At 37.1% G+C, this 18108-nt stretch overlaps 2 protein-coding genes, 1 long non-coding RNA gene and 2 other non-coding genes across 9 annotated transcripts in view; 4 read left to right on the forward strand and 1 right to left on the reverse strand.

The window, feature by feature from the left end:
- Positions 1 to 336: 336 nt before the first annotated feature.
- LOC141757303 (uncharacterized) lies at positions 337 to 2138 on the reverse strand. The gene is made up of 3 exons (XR_012591617.1): positions 1984 to 2138; positions 1340 to 1460; positions 337 to 455 (listed from the first exon to the last, which is right to left on the reverse strand). It is a non-coding gene; the product is annotated as an uncharacterized LOC141757303 (long non-coding RNA).
- A 2265-nt stretch (positions 2139 to 4403) lies between these two features.
- Positions 4404 to 10260, forward strand: rpl13 (ribosomal protein L13). 2 transcript variants are annotated; one of them, XM_074617594.1, is made up of 6 exons: positions 4404 to 4540; positions 5052 to 5175; positions 6264 to 6405; positions 8086 to 8259; positions 9531 to 9587; positions 10053 to 10260. In XM_074617594.1, the coding sequence occupies exons 2-6, from the start codon at positions 5072 to 5074 to the stop codon at positions 10209 to 10211; spliced, it is 636 nt and encodes a 211-aa protein (XP_074473695.1). In that variant the 5' UTR covers positions 4404 to 4540; positions 5052 to 5071; the 3' UTR covers positions 10212 to 10260. The 2 variants fall into 2 exon arrangements, with proteins under 2 accessions (XP_074473695.1, XP_074473702.1); XM_074617601.1 differs by having other exon boundaries at positions 4517 to 4659.
- Positions 7921 to 7999, forward strand: LOC141762259 (small nucleolar RNA MBII-202). The gene has a single exon (XR_012592768.1). It is a non-coding gene; the product is annotated as a small nucleolar RNA MBII-202 (small nucleolar RNA).
- On the forward strand, positions 9809 to 9891 carry LOC141762256 (small nucleolar RNA MBII-202). The gene has a single exon (XR_012592767.1). It is a non-coding gene; the product is annotated as a small nucleolar RNA MBII-202 (small nucleolar RNA).
- Positions 10261 to 16677: 6417 nt separating the features above from the next.
- cpne7 (copine VII) overlaps positions 16678 to 18108 on the forward strand; it is a 33877-nt gene continuing 32446 nt past the window's right edge. Inside the window, exons 1-2 of one of the 4 annotated variants that reach the window (XM_074617624.1) lie at positions 16678 to 16817; positions 18010 to 18077. The gene's annotated coding sequence lies outside the window, so the exon portion shown is untranslated. Of the gene's footprint in view, positions 16937 to 17868; positions 17891 to 18009; positions 18078 to 18108 lie in introns of those variants that run through there. The other 3 variants (XM_074617615.1, XM_074617634.1, XM_074617643.1) reach the window with 3 other exon arrangements.

Raw genomic sequence — 18108 nt, forward strand, 5'->3', positions numbered from 1 at the left:
ATGGAAATACAGATGTCACAGACAGGCACAAGCAAGGACAATGATAAAAATATATATAATAGCAATCACTAGTTAAAGCCTAAAACATGAATTTATTTAATTTAATGTTAATTTGGTTCTTGTGCTCCATTGAAATCTGACTGTCAAGCGTCAGGGTATGCTGTAGGTTGCACTTAAAAAAATAATTTCCCAGGTCAATGCTGTCCAGTTCTGATTTATGCTCACATAAATGGGATGAGACCATGTTTTCTTTATTATAGTCTTTATTATATCACCTTATAGAGCAGTGTTTCTTCCACTGTCGTCCCTGCCTACAGCACATGGAGATGCAAGTCTTGTTTTCATATGAGGAGGGCAATGGTCATACGTTTCTTTTATGTTGCTGCATCATGGATGGATTATGAGACGCCGACAGGCCCCTGGTCATTAGATTTGTAAGTCCTCCCCACTCATACCTACCAGAAAACAACCACAATAACATTTAATACAAATAAATATTGAATCAGACTTATAATATTCATTTTAAATATGAAAGGACTCAGATCAGGGGCAAGAGCAAAAAAAATCAAGTCATCTCTACTGTTTACTGTAACCTTTGACTCTCCAACAAGAAATGCCAATAACATTCATTTTAAAAAGAGACCCGGTGCTCATTGTAATTATGTGACAGTTTGGTTTTATCGAGTTCATATGTGACACACGGGGGTAAATAAGACACATCACACATCGTTTATAGTCTAGTCTTTTGATTTGAATGTTTTGTATTTGGTCATTTCTTACAGCTAAACCCTGCTACCATGAAGTAATCGTCTATGTATGCTGGCTATTTTAAGAAAACATTTTGGTACTAGTAGATGTCTTTAAACTGATAATAGCCAGGACTACTGCTGACTGCTAATGAAGGGTGCTAGGCCTACATCTAGTGGCCAGTGCAAAAACTTCACCTTTAATTGTAAGCCAAACTTGTGGACACACAATTACATTATTAAGCTTTAAAAACGTTTAAATTAAAAGATTAAAACAATCACAGCATGCTTAATATAATAATACACGGGCTTTAAAGGTGTTTAATTGTAAGGCTACTAGTCCAATCTTTGGGGATGTTTATAAATCATTGGATTAATAAATGGCAACCCCATTTCTGTTTCAAAACACATCTTTAATTAACTACTACTAATACTAATATGTCTCTCTCCAGCTCACCTACTTTAATTCAGTACTATTGTCATTACTGTTTTACTCTTACTTAACATTATGCTTAACTTCATTTTATTTCCTTTTTTTAAGCTAAATATATTATTTTATTTTAAAAATTCTCTTTATTATAATTTTACTTTACTTATTTTTTTCTTTCGTGTGACCAAGACCAACATGGGGTGGGGATCATCTTTCTATGTTTTTATTTCATGTCATGGACACTCAGTTATGTTCTGCATTTGATATGATGACCTTTGCTATGTCTGCAAAAAAAACAATAAAAAAGATTAAAACAAACACAACAATAATATATTTCCAAACCTAAACGCAGCCCCATTAACTTCTGTGGTATTGGTATTATTTGCAGATCAACAGAAAATAAATAATTTTAGGCAAATTCATAATATCATGTATTGTTCTGATACATAAGCATGTTGGATTTCCCTGCATAACAACAAAAATGATTAAAGTATGAGGAATCCAATACTGAAAAAGGATTTGTGAAATTTTCTCTAAAATATTGACAATATGCTATTTTTTTGCCATGCGTTTATATTTTTCTGTATCTTCATCATCATGGATCACGCGTAAAATTATTATTATTATTAATGTATGATTCATGTATGAGTGTTCACAGAATCACCACTATTAATTTCTCTGTTTTGTAGCATACAGACATGTCAAATGTTGTCATTTTGTCCCCTAAAATGTCCCCATAAATTGGTCAGATTAACCTTAAGTTTTTTTTGTTGCTGCAAACAGACTTTCAAAGTGTTCAAATCTCACATTTTCCATGATGGAAGTTAGTTGTGTCGCTTTCGTCAGTCTCTGTGAGTCTCGGTGAGTCTCTGGTCCTTGTCAGGATGGAAGAAATCCTCAGTTGAATCATTAATTTCCAAGAGATCGTGGAGTGAAACTTGTGAGCAAACTTTTCTGGACCGCTAGAGGTTTTGTTTATGTTAAAATAATGCTGTTTTATAAATGATGCACCTGGGGAGAAACCATGGCAACCATGAAATCCCATAGCAACCATGGAATCTTTACGTTATTTTTATACGCACGTGTTTTTACAATCACGTATCACCTCTGTGATCTAAAGTTGCAGCTAAAGGCCTGAGATAAAGTCCATATCTAACTACTGTATGAATCTCAGAGGTGCCAACATGTAGAATATGTGTGCCCAATATGTGCGTCTCCACATTGAAAGAGGCGCTGTGCACACTTTACGCACGTGGCACAGCATTTTAAACTTTATTAATGAGGCCTATGTAATGTAAAACTAAGCTCTACTGTTCCAACATCAGCAACACCTCCGTGGAGATCTATTCTGCCATCCACAGATACCAGTCTGCAGCTAAAATTAAGAGACAAACCCAAGCTGGTGCCAAAGGGAGCAATAGTACAAAACCATATTGACCGACACCAACACAAGCTGTTCATGTTTACAGATGGTTCCAGAGACCGGACATACAAATACCGTTAAGTAAAGCAGAGGTTAAAACTACCGTAAAGGACTAGATGCACAAAACCTGGCAAGTATATTGGGACTTTAGTGACACGGGGAGACATCTGTACAGCATTCAGAAACATGTAGGAGCTGGTGGAATACGAGGCGGGTGCCCTACGTCATTACCCGTCTGAGAATAGGACATACAGGATTAAACCAAACACTGCATAGAATAGGCAAGCACCCAGCTGGACAATACACACTGTAATAAACCGGAAACTGTCAAGCATGTTCGTATAGAGTGCAACAGGTATGACGAAGAAAGAAGGGAATCAATATCTTAAAGGTTTAAATGATGGAAATATTACATTGGAGAATCTGCTAGGAAAGGCATCTAAGAAATAACACAATCTTTTAATTAATTGTTTAAGAGCAAAAGGAATAAAGATTATTTATTTATTTATTTATTCTCTCTATAATAACAATAAAAATAATAATAATAATGTTCAATTCAATTCAATTCATCTTTATTGACAGACTCGAAGTCCATTACAAAACTTACAATGTTGTTATGATTATTATTATTATGATTATGATTATGATTATGATTATGATTATTATGATTATTATTATTATTATTTAAAACAAAATTTAAACAGAGTTTATTTCTGAATTTTGTTAATACAACTCTGACAATCCACTGCACAAACATGTTTGGACTGATAGATATCCCACCCACCCCCCACCCATGACAATACCCAGAGGACACTAAAAAAAAACAAGTGTACAAAAATAAATATAAATAAATAAATAAAAACACACAAATATACAAATGAAATAAAATAGTCATAGTAAAAAAAAAGAAAAAAAAAGAAAAGATAAATGGATTCAATAAAATAAAAATAAAATAAATAAACATAAATAATGATAAATTGTGAGAGGTCTAGGACAGTACACCCTATCAGCGAGGGCACTAACATGCATAAAACAAGCACAGGAGTTAAGCTGAAGAGTTGAACACAAAGACAAATCACGGTTCCTTCCAGTGTTTCGTTTGAATGATATCCTGCCAATCTACTGCTCCCCACTCCAGCAGGGCTGAAGTCATGTTTTTCTAATTATTAAGATAAGATAAGATAAGATATTCCTTTATTAGTCCAACAGTGGGGAAATTTGCAGTGTACAGCAGCAAAGGGGATAGTGCAAAAAACAAGATGCATCAGATAACACAGTAAAAAAAGAGCTAAACAAAGTGTAACAAAATATGAACCATTTAAATAGAAGGAAGTATAAAAATAGGAGCAGTGGGAAGTGGGAAATGATATTGCACAGTATGATAATAATAACAATAATATTAATAATAATGTTCAATTCAATTCAATTCATCTTTATTGACAGAATCGAAGTCCATTAAAAACATACAATGTTATTATTATTATTATTATTATGAATATTATTATGCATATTAGTATGATTATTATTATGATTATGATTATTATATTATTATTATAATTATAATTATAATTATAATTATAATTATTATTATTACTATTATTATTATTATTATTATCATTGTTATTATTATTATTATTATTATAATTATTATTATTATGATTATTATTATTATTATGATTATGATTATGAATATGAATATGAATATGAATATTATTATTATTATTATTATTATTATTATTATTAATATTATGATTATGATTATTATTATTATTATTTCATGTATGTGTATCATCCTGCCAGCCTGCTGCTCCTCCCTCCAGCAGTAGGTGGCGGTAGAAGAAGAAGACGCTGTTCACCCATTGGCTGGCTGGTTGACACATATCCCACAATGCACCGCGGTACAACTTCCTTTTTCCTTTCGGCCATTTTCCTCCCTAGCAGGTATGACATTACATCTCCTCACACTGAAACACAATCTGCTTTAATCCTCCTCATTTCATCTGTACTTCTGTATTACACTTATAACCTGTAATAGGGTGTGTTGTCACCTTTAAAATAAGGTGATTATTGTAAGTGTATGTAGTTAAATCGCTGCAGAACATGTGTATTTGTAGTGATCGGTCTGGTGCTGTTAGTGACTGTTAGCATGACTTCAGAGGACAACGTTTACCTCCACGTGTTCATAATGCTCCTCTAAATATACAATATGAGCATACGTAACTAATGCCGACATGGTAAGGACACATTATTATGAGGTTTAACAGCCTTTCACAGGAATGGTCCATCACAACAGGCAGTAACCTGGTCAGCCTGTTAGCTTAGCCTCTCCCTGCTCATGGTGTGTCAGTCTGCTCATGTCTCATGTCCGTGTGTCCTGCTCTGTCTCATGTCTCATGTCCGTGTGTCCTGCTCTGTCTCATGTCTCATGTCCGTGTGTCCTGCTCTGTCTCAGGGAAGAAGAAGTAAGCAGCCATGGCCCCCAGCAGGAATGGTATGCTCCTGAACCCTCACTTCCACAAGGACTGGCAGAAAAGAGTCCGCACCTGGTTCAACCAGCCAGCCAGGAAGATCCGCAGGTGAGAACCAGCTCGTGCTCCATGTAGAGATGCTCCCAGTAGAGATGCTGCATGTAGAGATGCTGCATGTAGAGATGCTCCATGTAGAGATGCTCCCAGTAGAGATGCTGCATGTAGACACTAACACACCAACACACTGACCATAACCTGGTATTCATTCATTCATTCATACTCGCTGTGCAATAACATTTTCCACTTGTACAATTTTGTTAATAGTCTGTTTATTGTCAATACTGTATATACTGCTCCTATTTTTATACTTCCTTCTATTTAAGTGGTTCATATTTTATTACACTTTGTTTAGCTCTTTGTTTTACTGTGTTTAGCTGATGCATCTTGTTTTTTGCACTCCCCTTTGCTGCAAATTTCCCCACTGTGGGACTAATATAGGAATATCTTATCTAACTTGAGCCAACCAGTCGCATCTTGTTAGCAATAAGAAATTAAACGGGACATCATCACATACTGCTCCAATCAAATGGCAGCTGCATCAGTATTATGTGTTTATATTATCTTGAATGTGAACTATAAATATGAAATAGTGGTTGCATGAGTTGTAATAGTCAAAAACCAGACGCATGTTTGAAGTTAAGGCAAACAGTATTTATTGTCTGGGAACACATCAGGGCTCTGATTGATATTTTGGGGTCATTGGACTAACTTAAATTGAACATCATGGGAGTTTCGATGGACATATCAGGGCTCCTTTGATTTATTGAGGGTGGGATGTCTGTAAATGGACATGATTTTGATCGATCAAGTCCAGGACTAATGTGCAGTGTGGTTGAAGTATATGATTTGCACCTTGCATCCTTTTTCCCCCCACCACAAGAACGCAATAATTGATGTTACACACAAAGTTATAGTCCGCCCTAAAAGTGCTGTACAAAAGTAATACAATTATTTCTATTCTATTGCCATATTTTACTGAAATTGCCTGCGTTGAACAATACAATATTATAAATATAAATGTTTTCAGTCCAAAATGGCAACAAGCAGGTGTTGTAAAAAAAGAAAACACATGAGTTTTGTCTCTTTGCTTCTGAGTCTTTGACTGTAGTTTTGACTAAGATATGCTTTTTCTTTAGGCGAAAGGTTCGCCAGGCTAAGGCCCGTGTCATTGCTCCCCGTCCTGTCGCTGGACCATTAAGGCCACAGGTCAGGTGTCCCACAATCAGGTACCACACCAAGGTTCGTTCCGGACGTGGCTTCACTCTGGAGGAACTCAAGGTAATACTTTCTAGTTATGTTAATGGATGTTTTACATGCAGGAATAATTAATCAGCAATGTCAATCTTAAATCTGTCCCCAAAAATTGGGCAGTTTGAAACAGATTTAAAGAATTTAATCCTCCAAAAAGGAAAAAAGCAGTAACGCAACTGATTGAAGGTGTCGGTTGATTGTGTAGTCGGATAGAAACTTGTTTGTATGCCAGCATGAAAAACTTTAAACCTATTGTATCAAGGTGACTTCCCCCTCAGAAATGCTATTGACAACTACTGTGGATGCACAACAAAGCAAACTCAACCTTTCTGTGATGAATCATGCATCCCACCCAACTCAAAAAACTCAATAGCTGTAGAAGAACAAAAAGTGCTGCTCAAAAACTGTCTGTTCTTGCCAAACTGTACCTCTCCTTTCCTCCCCTGTACTTGCCTGCTGTGGGAGGAAGGCTAAATGACTGTATATGTACATGAGCACCCCAGAACATGTGGACTTGTTTGTTATTTTCCTTCACAAGAAGTAGGCTGGAACATGAACAATAGTGAGTGTTTTTATTGATAAATCTACTCCGTACAGTCTGCGGTGTGTATATATGTAGTACTAATTGCTTTTCTGTCAGAACTCATCTTCATGAATAAGAACGCTTTTATTTCAATTAGGGCTACAGCAATCTTATTTTAGTAATCGAGTATTCTTCCGATTATTTCATCGATTAATGAAATAATCAGATAAAAAAATACTTTTACTTTACTATTGAGCAATAGAAGGTATACAAAATAAGACTGGTCTCTTAAAATGGACAACTAATTAATTTTCTTGTCAGAAAATTTTTTATTTTTATTGTATACAATATCTTTCAAAACTAAACCCATTTAGTGCATTTAAGTGTCACATTACATTCTGGGTTTTAAATATAACATTTTCTGAAATGCAAACAAATAAATTAAATGAAGCTTTGATACAAAGAATTTGCATCAATTATTTTTAGTAATTGAATTACATGAGGAATCATTTCAGCCCTTATTTCAACCCCTAATTCTATATGTTGTAGAGGGAAACGAATGCCTATGATGTAGTGAAAGCACAAGTCACATCCTGGAGTTTGATCCTCCACATCAGCCAAAGTGTTTGAGCAAACATTACACCAATTTCCTGTAAATTTAAAATGGGCACACAAGATATTTCTGGCCACTAAAAGACTGGGAGAGAGTGGAGAGCGCTGTGCCCCAGTGTATTAGGTTAAAGTGTTGATTCATTTTTAATGGGGTGAAATTGAGTACATTTGTCATAAATATTTCAGTATATGCAAATAAAGTTTGCCCTTGTTAATGCTATATTATGTTATAAGATACATAATCACTATTCTTACAGACTTCAAACAGTCAGGCTCAAATTTCGCAGGTGAAGCTCCAGCTCATGTAACTAGAATATAGCACAAAGTACCTGGGCTAGCATGTCATCATTGGCAGACGATGTTTAGAAATATATTATAACCATTTTATGTGTTTGACAGCAGTCAGATGATGACAAATCTCCGGAATCTCTGTATTTACTTGATGAATACCTTGAACCTTTTATCTGATGACTGCTTTTTCTTACTCAAAATGGAAAATAAAATTGAATGTCACAAATTGGGACATCAGGATCTTCTGTTTAACTCTTATCATGCTGTGTTCCTCCCTACAGGCAGCTGGTATCCACAAAAAGACAGCCCGCACCATCGGCATCGCAGTTGACTCTCGCCGTCGCAACAGATCCACAGAATCTCTTCAGGCCAACGTGCAGCGTCTGAAGGAGTACCGCTCCAAGCTCATCCTGTTCCCCAGGAAGGCGTCTGCTCCCAAGAAGGGAGACAGCACTGTGAGTTTCTTCTTGTTGTTGCATAAAGACTTAAAAACAACTTCACATCCAATCTGTTAAGCATGTGGCAGACTGTAGTAGTGGTTGTTAATTAACTGTTCTATGTTCTGATTGTTTGGCTCATTTTCCTGAGAAAAACAAGTGTTAAAACATTCATCAAAGGCATGTGGTCTGTAAGAATGGGTCATCGCTTAAAATTGAAAGTAACAATTTGAGAGCCCTCTCTAGTGTTTGTGTTTACTATTGCTCAAAGAAAAAAACAGCTTTTACGACTAATGTATAAAAACCAAAAGAACCCTGTCTAAAATTTGAATTTATTACTCATGCATTTTGTAAGCGTAGGGATTTGTCTTTGAGGGAGCTCAAAGATTTAGCCCCAACCTGTGTATCCTTGTATTTGAACTTCTTATATGCCTCCGCGGCCCGCGCTGGTGACAGCTGTGGCCGGAGGGATTATGTGTTCAGGTTGTCCGTCCGTCCTTACCCATTCTCATGAACGCAATATCTCAGCAACACCTTGAGGGAATTTCTTCAAATTTGTCACAACCATCCTCTTTGACTCAAAGATGAATCGATTAGATTTTGGTGGGCAAACGTCACTGTGACCTCACAAAACATGTTTTTGGCCATAACTCAAGAATTCATATGCCAATTATGATAATTTCACACACACGTCTAACAAGATCAAATGATTACGTGTTGACATTTTGGACTGACACGGATGTAAACTGCAGCTTGAGGTGGTAATCTAGTTCTAAATGTAATGCAGTGATTACAGTTTATCTCTGCAGGACACAGTTTATTGAGCTAAAGTCTTTGACTGCTGCACACCTTCAATGAAGGATCATAATTTGCATTCTTCAATGCCATTTTATTAGTTTATTAGATTGGTTGTGTATTTGATTGCATGGGATTTTAGTTTTTTGAGATTATCCAGCTGATGAAACATCACGGAGGACCTGTAATGTTACAGAATCTTCCACTGTATGGTCAGAACAACAATGGTGGCTGAGAGCCAAAAACTGCTCACCGCCTCACTTGTCAGTGCACCCTTACTTATAAAAATCAGATTCCTGTACACCCCTTAATTGATTCTATACTCTTTAAGATTTAATATAGAAGTACACATTTTCCGCCTTTTGATTTGAGTAATGTCATAACACTCAAACGCTGGTGATGGCTAGATGTTTGTCTGCCTTATAGCAGGCCTTACTGAGCTACATGGATGTTTGTTGTTGCCTTGAAGAAATAACTTTTGGTAATGTTTTCAGGAGGAGGAGCTCAAGATGGCCACTCAGCTCGCTGGTCCAGTCATGCCCATCAAAACGGTAAGTTTTAATTCCTTAAAGATTCCTCTAGCACCCAACACATCCATATCCAAGAGTGTTACGATGGATTACAATGAGATCACTGGAAATGAACGTGATTAGTTTAAAGTGGAAAATAAGCCTGAATCTTATTTATAATTGCGCAGCAGCTAACATTGAACTGGCTGGATTTGCCATTCATATGATTTTCTTTTTGTTTGTTTTGCATCTCAGCAGTCAGATGATGATAAATCTCCGGAATCTCTGTATTTCTTTGATGAAACATTTGAACCACTTTTCTGATGACTGCTTTTTGAAATTAAGCTGGAAAAGCAAATTGGTTTTCCCAAAATATTGGTGCCATAAAATAAGGCTTCTGTTTGCATCAGTCAACGTTAAATTGGCTGGATTTTGTCTTTGGCAGACATAAGAGACAATGTGTGTAAAATGACGGACGTGGTTACGATTCTTTTTCTTCTCTCCCAGGCGCACAAGAAGGAGAAGGCTCGGGTTATCTCTGAGGATGAGAAGAACTTCAAGGCCTTCGCCAGTCTGCGTATGGCACGCGCCAACGCTCGTCTCTTCGGCATCCGTGCCAAGAGAGCCAAGGAGGCTGCCGAGCAGGACGTTGAAAAGAAGAAGTGATAATGGTCACTATGGAACTTTGCAAAATAAAGAGTTAAAAAAGATCAAAGTGAGTGTCATGATTTATGATCTTGAGTGTTCATGGTGAAGTCCTAGGTTAGGGCAGTGGTTCCCAAAGTACAATTTCTATAAGTACCACAATGACAGATTGTATGACTATTTTGTTCATGAGTTTCATACACTTTCTGTGATAAAATATCTAGAAGCAAAAATCTAATCAGATGGGGGACCCTGGGATAAAATCTTATTCAATTGAGGACTGGTCCAATATGTCAGTTTAAGGGTCCTTGATGTGAACAAGTTTGGGAATCACTGGACTTGATGGAATAGAACCACTCAGCAGAGAGAAGGGAAAAGACACGGGGTTTTGTAAGTACTGTACTGCCGTTTACAGAGTGTCAATTTCATAACTTTGGTCATTTTTACAGGTATAAACAGGCAAGATGTAATATATAGATGGTATTATTATGTTGAAACAACTGTTGGGTTCAGTCGGACTGCAGTAATGTATTTGGAATATATAAAAAGTTTTTCAACCACAACATTTTTACTTTGGGACCAAAAGAGAAAAACAAAATCAACGGCAGATGTTAATGAAAAAACGGACTAAAAAAAAAATCAGATCTAAGCCTTGTATGATTATACCTTTGCCATAACAAACCTTTGGATTTGTAGTAGGAAAAGTACAGGTGTTAAATAATGACCGTAACGATGGCGCCGTCATTTTCAAGTGTCTCAGTGAGACATGACAGTGAGCCAGCATGCACAATACCAGCACCCTGAAACTGAAGCAGCTCATTGTTAATTTTAGTATTTACACCTGTGCTTTTCCTGCAGTGACACATCACACTATCTTCTGTTAAGGCCCATATAGTGCATGATCAAATCGTATTTTGCAGAAGTTTCAGTTGAAGATTTGAGTGATGAACAGCGTGAAATTGGAGCAGTCGGCAATACAAAATCTGAAAAATTGTTTCCAATTCACTATTTACAAATTTATCTGATTATAAATTGACATCATTCTGAAGTGTGCAAGCTATGAACTAAAATGTAAAATTAAGCTCACGTTTGCATCAGTAGGTGGCACTAGAGGCACAACATGTAGCTCATTAATGGAGACATAAAAGCATTTAAGAGCAGTGTTTGTTGAACTGAGGAACTGTAAATCCATTATTTTTTTAAATAGCTGGATTTTTTGAAAGCCGGTTATTAACCTGATGTGACAGTGTAATTGCTGTACAATTTAACACTGTATTACCAGATTAATTTTGTCAGTAACTCAAAAGTTAGAAGAAAGCATGTGACAGAAACTGATGCACGTTCATTGAAACAGTAAAGAGTAACTAAATCCCTTTTTACAGTCAGGTCAGAAATCCAGTCTTGACCAGTTGAAGAGTCTAAATTAGGCAGAGCCTCTTAAACTTGACAGACAATTAATAATGTTAAAGGTACTGTACATTATCTACAGCATGTTAATGCACAGGTGATAGAAGTGGAGGTCAACGACAGCCACCGAGGCAGAGGAAGGTCAGAAGAGGTGGAGAGCGAGAAAAAAAAAACTCATCCCAGTGGGACAATTTAACACTTGAATGTTAATTTTAATACAGAAGGTTATGTGCTGGAAGTCATGAACCGAAACAGACTGTTAATATGAGACATTGCCATGACAACAGAGACTCTGGAAATTTCTAAACTGTGTTCATGTTGGGTGTGCCTGATCAGTGAATAAATAAAAAGTTAATAAAAAAAGTACAGAGAAACTAATTCTCAATGCATTCGAAAATGTCCACTTCGATAATGATGCAAGTCGAGCATGTCAACATACTCTGAAGACTGGAAGAATCAGGATGGGGTGAGACTGAATGTCCTTGTCTGTGTCTCCTTTAGTGTTCTAGCTGTCTGAACGCATATAAATAATTCAGTTAATGAAGATGAGTGGACAGTCGAGACATTTTGGACCAGGGGGGGTGATTGATGCGGCTGAAATGGAAACTCAAATGGATGGTCTTATTTATCCTGAAGATAGCAAAATAATCTGTTTACCTAAACACATGTGTAACAGGACACTATGGATCCAGAGAACCGTTTCCTCCAACCACCTTTCCTAAATGTGTTACCAGTGTTTAAACTCCCACATTTCATTATTCGCCAGTGGTGTGAATTGCATTTATCCTATGATAAACTATACATAAAATTTGACCAAGATGTGATGTAAATGTCTTAATTAGGTCTGTCAATCGGTTAAAATATGTAATCACCATTAATCGTGCGATTGTCCATAGTTAATCGTGATTAATCACAATTAATCGCACATTTTTGATCTGTTCAAAATGTACCTTAAAGGGAGATTTTGTCAAGTATTTAATACTCTTATCAACATGGGAGTGGACAAATATGCTTGCTTTATGCAAATGTATGTATATATTTATTATTTGAAATCAATTAACAACACAAAACAATGACAAATATTGTCCAGAAACCCTCACAGGTACTGCATTTAGCATAAAAAATGCTCAAATCATAACATGGCAAACTGCAGCCCAACAGGCAACAACAGCTGTCAGTGTGTCAGTGTGCTGACTTGACTATGACTTGCCCCAAACTGCATGTGATTATCATAAAGAGGGCATGTCTGTAAAGGGGAGACTCGTGGGTACCCATAGAACCCATTTTCATTCACATATCTGGAGGTCAAAGGTCAAGGGACCCCTTTGAAAATCCCTGTGACAGTTTTTCCTCGCCAAAATGTAACGTAAGTTTGGAGCGTTATTTAACCTCCATCGCAACAAGCTAGTATGACATTAGGATTTCTTAGGTTTTCTAGTTTCATATGATACCAGTATCTTCGCTCTAGCTTTAAAACTGAGCCCACTACAACCTAAAAATCACAAGTTGTTAACACGTTACAACAGCACTAATTTCAATTCTTTAGTTTTGATAAGAAGAAACAGGATGACGAGAGGGTTATGTTAGTCAATGTATATGATAAAAGTCTGACTCAGATGCTGAAATGATTAATTAATCGAGGAGTCTATTGACAGAAAATGAATGTGCTACAAATCTGATAATTGATTATTTAAGTCTTTTATCAAAACCTAAACGACCGCTGGTTAATGCTTCTCAGATATCCCACTATCCAACTGAAATCAATGAAGTGAGCAGTATCAGCTTCACCTCTATGATGCAATGCATATCACGTTTACTCTTTAAAAAGGGAACGGAGCTCTTTGTGTTTGTAGGTCAGTAAGGCAAATATAATGACGACGGGGATAACATTTCTGTTCAATGAGCTGTTACTTTGAAGTAGTGCCTGCCTGCTGAAACACAAGCTCAGTGATTGATCTCCATTTGCAGGGAAGCTGCTATCACCAAGAAGAAAGACTTTACAATCAATAGTGTCTTTTTCCCAAAAGAAACCCCTACCTATGTACAAAAATACCCATACTCCAGGGAGCTGCTGGTGGAAAACTGTGGATGACGTTACACAAACACACCGGAGCGACTGAAAATATGAGGCCACGTTAAAAGAGATCTTCCTATGTGGGTTATTGTACACGCCATGTGGTCGGTGACTGGGGAGAAGCAGCGGGGGGAATCTGAATAGATAATCCATGTGTAAACGCAGGGAACGTCCTGTGAGGTGCTGAACCAACAGCAGCAGCAGCAGATGGCCGCTGTTCGGAGCTGTGGCGTAACAGGGCTCAGGTGTGTGCCCCAAAGCAGACGCTTCCTACTGACTCTGAATATGGAGGAAGAGGAGGCAGGGGGGTTGGAAAAAAAAAAAAACTGCAGGAAATAACATGACTTTAGGTGATGGCCATGTCAGACAGCAGCCAGCTTCCTTGTTAAACAGTGTGTGCAGAAAGAGTTTCACTCATAATATCAACCTGTAGGGGAAATTAGTGTGTCATTCGGTGTGTATGGTTATCAGTTTAACAGAGCAGATAATTAAAAAAGCAGGGAGCCAAATTCTTTATTTTTCAAGCTTTTTGGAATAATGTGATTGACCTGCCCGTCTGCACATAACATCATTTTACCAGCTGAAAGCTTCTGAGTGGCTCAGTACCAAAGAATCAGCGGTGTCCTCTTGAAATCAGAGACAGTCGTTGCCTAATTCTGCAAAGCTCTAATGAAAAAAACATGTCCTTTTTTGTCTGAAGGACACTTGAGAATCATGAAATTTGAAAGCCTTCAGGGATAAAATGCCACAACACCTGAAGCCTACACATTTCTATTATCATTAAGTGCACTGTAACCACCACCCAGGTGCTTTTAAACAATCAAACAAAAGCTTTTTATTTTGCACTTTATTTTGATGAACCGAAATCCCCCCCAACCCCAAGTAATTTTAACTATTTATTTTGCTGCTTTGTCTTTACGTGGCCTTCGGTTAACTCTGTTTATGCAGAAACGACGGGGCTGCTGCTGTTTTGTCAGGGCAATCTGAAAATCTATAAACGTTATGCAATGTCTGGAAATACATTCATGAAATAATACATTTGTGGGTGGACTGGGAGAAGGTTGAAGCATAAACGTTTTGTATAGAAACAATACGTTATATAACATACATTGCTGTAGAAAAAACAAAACTACACTATAAATCAGCTCACGGTTATGTTAATGTGGGTGACATTAGACTTGACTATATGCATGTACAGTATACATGTGGGTGTATGTGTGTGTGCATTAAGAGAGCAGCGAGTCGAGCTCCCACATGGAGGTTTGATTGTGATGCTGCTGCTGCTGCTGGACAGACTTCCTGTTGTTTTGCTGTGAAATGTCTCACATTTGCATCCCTGGTATTCGATTTATCACTTAGTTGAGACAAAACCTGCCAGGACCAGTTGATTTAAACATGAATTGCCTTCTTTTTCTGAGTGCAAATTGACAAACTATAGATCCTAGGGAGGAAACATCTGGTTTCACTTTTTTATGTTGGAGCCCATACATCTCATTTTAGATTGTGGAACATCTGTCTTTATAGTGTCCAATGCTCACCTACTGTCTGCATGCAGAACTGTGCCTTGTATGCAATATGTAAACATTAACATAATTCTAATTAGAGATGCTAACACATAGTGTGACACACTCATTGCAGTATAGGCTGAAGCTGGAGAAAAAATTAGATTGATACATCTTTCTAAAAGCCCTCTATTGAGCCTGCAGAGGATTATCAGTGCAACCAGATTAACTTCAACTCAAAGTAAGTGTGAGAGATATTTCATGTCTTACCCTTCGATTTAATTATTTGGTAACATTTTACAGAAAAGTGTGAGTAGTTACCAGGGAACAAATAAGGAACAAACTGCTAGTGAACCATTAGTTAATGAGTATAACTCCTGATCAAATTGTATAGAGTAGCTAATGATTAGTTAATTGAGAAACGAGTGAGAAACAGATAAGGAATGACTTGATTATTTATTATTGATTAATAAATACTTCTCTAATAATTCCTAATGGAGGACTATATAGCAGATAATGATGAGTTACTATTCGATTAAAATATTTAATAGCGATTAATCGCATCATTGTCCATGATTAATTATGATTAATCACACATTTTTTTATCTGTTCAAAATGTATCTTAAAGGGAGATTTGTCAAGTACAAATATTGTGCAGAAACCCTCACAAGTACTGCATTTAGCATAAAAAATATGCTCAAATCATAACATGGTAAACTGCAGCCCAACAGGCAACAACAGCTGTCAGTGTGTCAGTGTGCTGACTTGACTATGACTTGCCCCAAACTGCATGTGATTATCATAAAGTGGGCATGTCTGTAAAGGGGAGACTCGTGGGTACCCATAGAACCCATTTTTATTCACATATCTTGAGGTCAGAGGTCAAGGGACCCCTTTGAAAATGGCCATGTCAGTTTTTTCCTCGCCAACATTTAGCGTAAGTTTGGAACGTTATTTAGTCTCCTTTGCAACAAGCTAGTATGACATGGTTGGTACCAATGGATTCCTTACGCTTTCTAGTTTCATATGATATCAGTATCTTTACTAAAACTGAGCCCGCTACAACCTAAAAACCACAAGTTGCGTTAATGCGTTAAATAATTAGTGGCGTTAAAACGAATTAGCATTTATCGCATTAACTTTGACTAATCCTAGTTCATGAATATCATGAAAGTGGTCGGATTCACAATGTGGCACATTTTTTTGTGTACAGTATTGTCAAGTGTTACCAATCATTTATTCATATAATTTATATCTCATCTTTTAGCCAATAACATGCATATTTTACGCACATCATTTCAGGCTTTCATGCTGATCTGTGAAAACTGCTGCCAGATGTACTCCTAATCAATAATACATCTACTATAGTTTGGTGTCCTGTTTTTTAAGGCTCTGTCTGTTTTGAATTGAACTCCCAATAATCGAGTCCCAGCAGCCAGAGACCCATCATCATCATCATCATCCTGACATCAGCAGCTGGACTCTCCTCCACTCCCATCTCTCTGAACGAGCCTAGTAGTCTACTCCCTCCTCAGCAGTCTGACCAATGAGTTTCAGCGGAGAGGAAAAAAACACCCCGAATCAAGCAGTGTGTTATGGGAGAGGATTAAAACAAGCGTGTTTAAGAGTAAAGAACAACGACAGGTAGGAAGTGAGTTTCTCGCTTTTAACTTCTTGCTTCTGGAGGAGGATTACGAGCGGTTTATTGCTTGTTTTTTATTATTATTATTCATCCATCAACTGTTTATGTTTTCTTATTGGAAGTGAGTACGATATGTTATCAAAGTGTTCATTCTTAGTACGACGCTTTGCTTTGCTTATAAACCAGATCGTCTTTTTGATCGTTAACTGTGTTTTCATGGATTCCAGATGTTGATTTGCTGTGATGAATTATTAAGAATGAGCGTTTCCTGGATCGCCTTCAGTGTTAAGTAGTTGGATTGAATCGGTAGCGGACGTGTTGCTTTACCAATAACTTTTGCTTTTGGTTCATATATTATTATTATTATTATTATTATTATAGCTTCTGAATCGGATTGTATTCCGAGCTTTATTGAGTTAAGTTTGAGATGGATGCTTTTGGGGTAACATCTGGTTTCCAGACGCACATCTGGCAAACACAAACAAAACACGGGCGCTGTCCCTGGTGCTGAAAGACAAAACGTACACTTGTTCCGTTTGTCTCCTCACAGTGAAGGATGCTGGTAGAGAGATTCAACCTCCACGCCCTCAGACTTTAAAGCAGTGTCAGTCAGACTCCCTTATTTTGCTCAAGGACACTTCAGCAGAGGCGGATGCTTGCCACATTAAACAAAGTCCCTTTTCTTAGTTATCCTCTCTCAGCCATGTGTCTGCTGGATTCCTGATTTTATCTGCCACTTTCACTTTTTTATCCATTGTTGAATAAGGAAAAAACATTTTTCTACTAAAATTGTATGCTATCATGTTTAGAACAGGAAAAAAGGATAAAAAAAAATGCAGAAAATGATAATATCAAGTATGTCTTTGCATATATTGTTGTTGTAATTCTGAGTGACACCCTCCTTCTTTTTCATACAAGAGCAGCCATGTGTCTACTGGATTCCTGATTTGATCTGCCACTTTCACTTGTTTACCCATTGTTGAATAAGGAAAACACATTTTTCTACTAAAATTGTATGCTATCTCATGTTTAGAACAGGAAAAAAGGATGAAAATGCCGAAAATGATAATATCAAGTATGTCTTTGTATATATTTTTGTTGTAATTCTGAGTGACGCCCTCCTTCTTTGTCATACAAGAGCATTTAAAAAAAGAGAAAGCACCATATTTGACAAATCAAATGAATCTTTTCCAGGGATCTGATCTAGGCTCCTGAAAGCACAACCGGGCCACCTTCATGTTCTGCCTCTCGTCATTACCGAGGTGAGATGATACTCCTCACGAGGGGATAGCT

The sequence above is a fragment of the Sebastes fasciatus genome, chromosome 2 (genome assembly GCF_043250625.1).
Source record: "Sebastes fasciatus isolate fSebFas1 chromosome 2, fSebFas1.pri, whole genome shotgun sequence".
Classification (NCBI taxonomy): domain Eukaryota; kingdom Metazoa; phylum Chordata; class Actinopteri; order Perciformes; family Sebastidae; genus Sebastes; species Sebastes fasciatus.

Bases quoted from the DNA above. Each gene is read 5' to 3' on its own strand.
- rpl13 (XM_074617594.1), top strand. From the start codon at position 5,072: ATGGCCCCCAGCAGGAATGGTATGCTCCTGAACCCTCACTTCCACAAG. The intron at 6,406-8,085 runs GTAATACTTTCT...TCCTCCCTACAG, and splicing joins TCACTCTGGAGGAACTCAAG to GCAGCTGGTATCCACAAAAA. The intron at 9,588-10,052 runs GTAAGTTTTAAT...CTTCTCTCCCAG, and splicing joins CAGTCATGCCCATCAAAACG to GCGCACAAGAAGGAGAAGGC.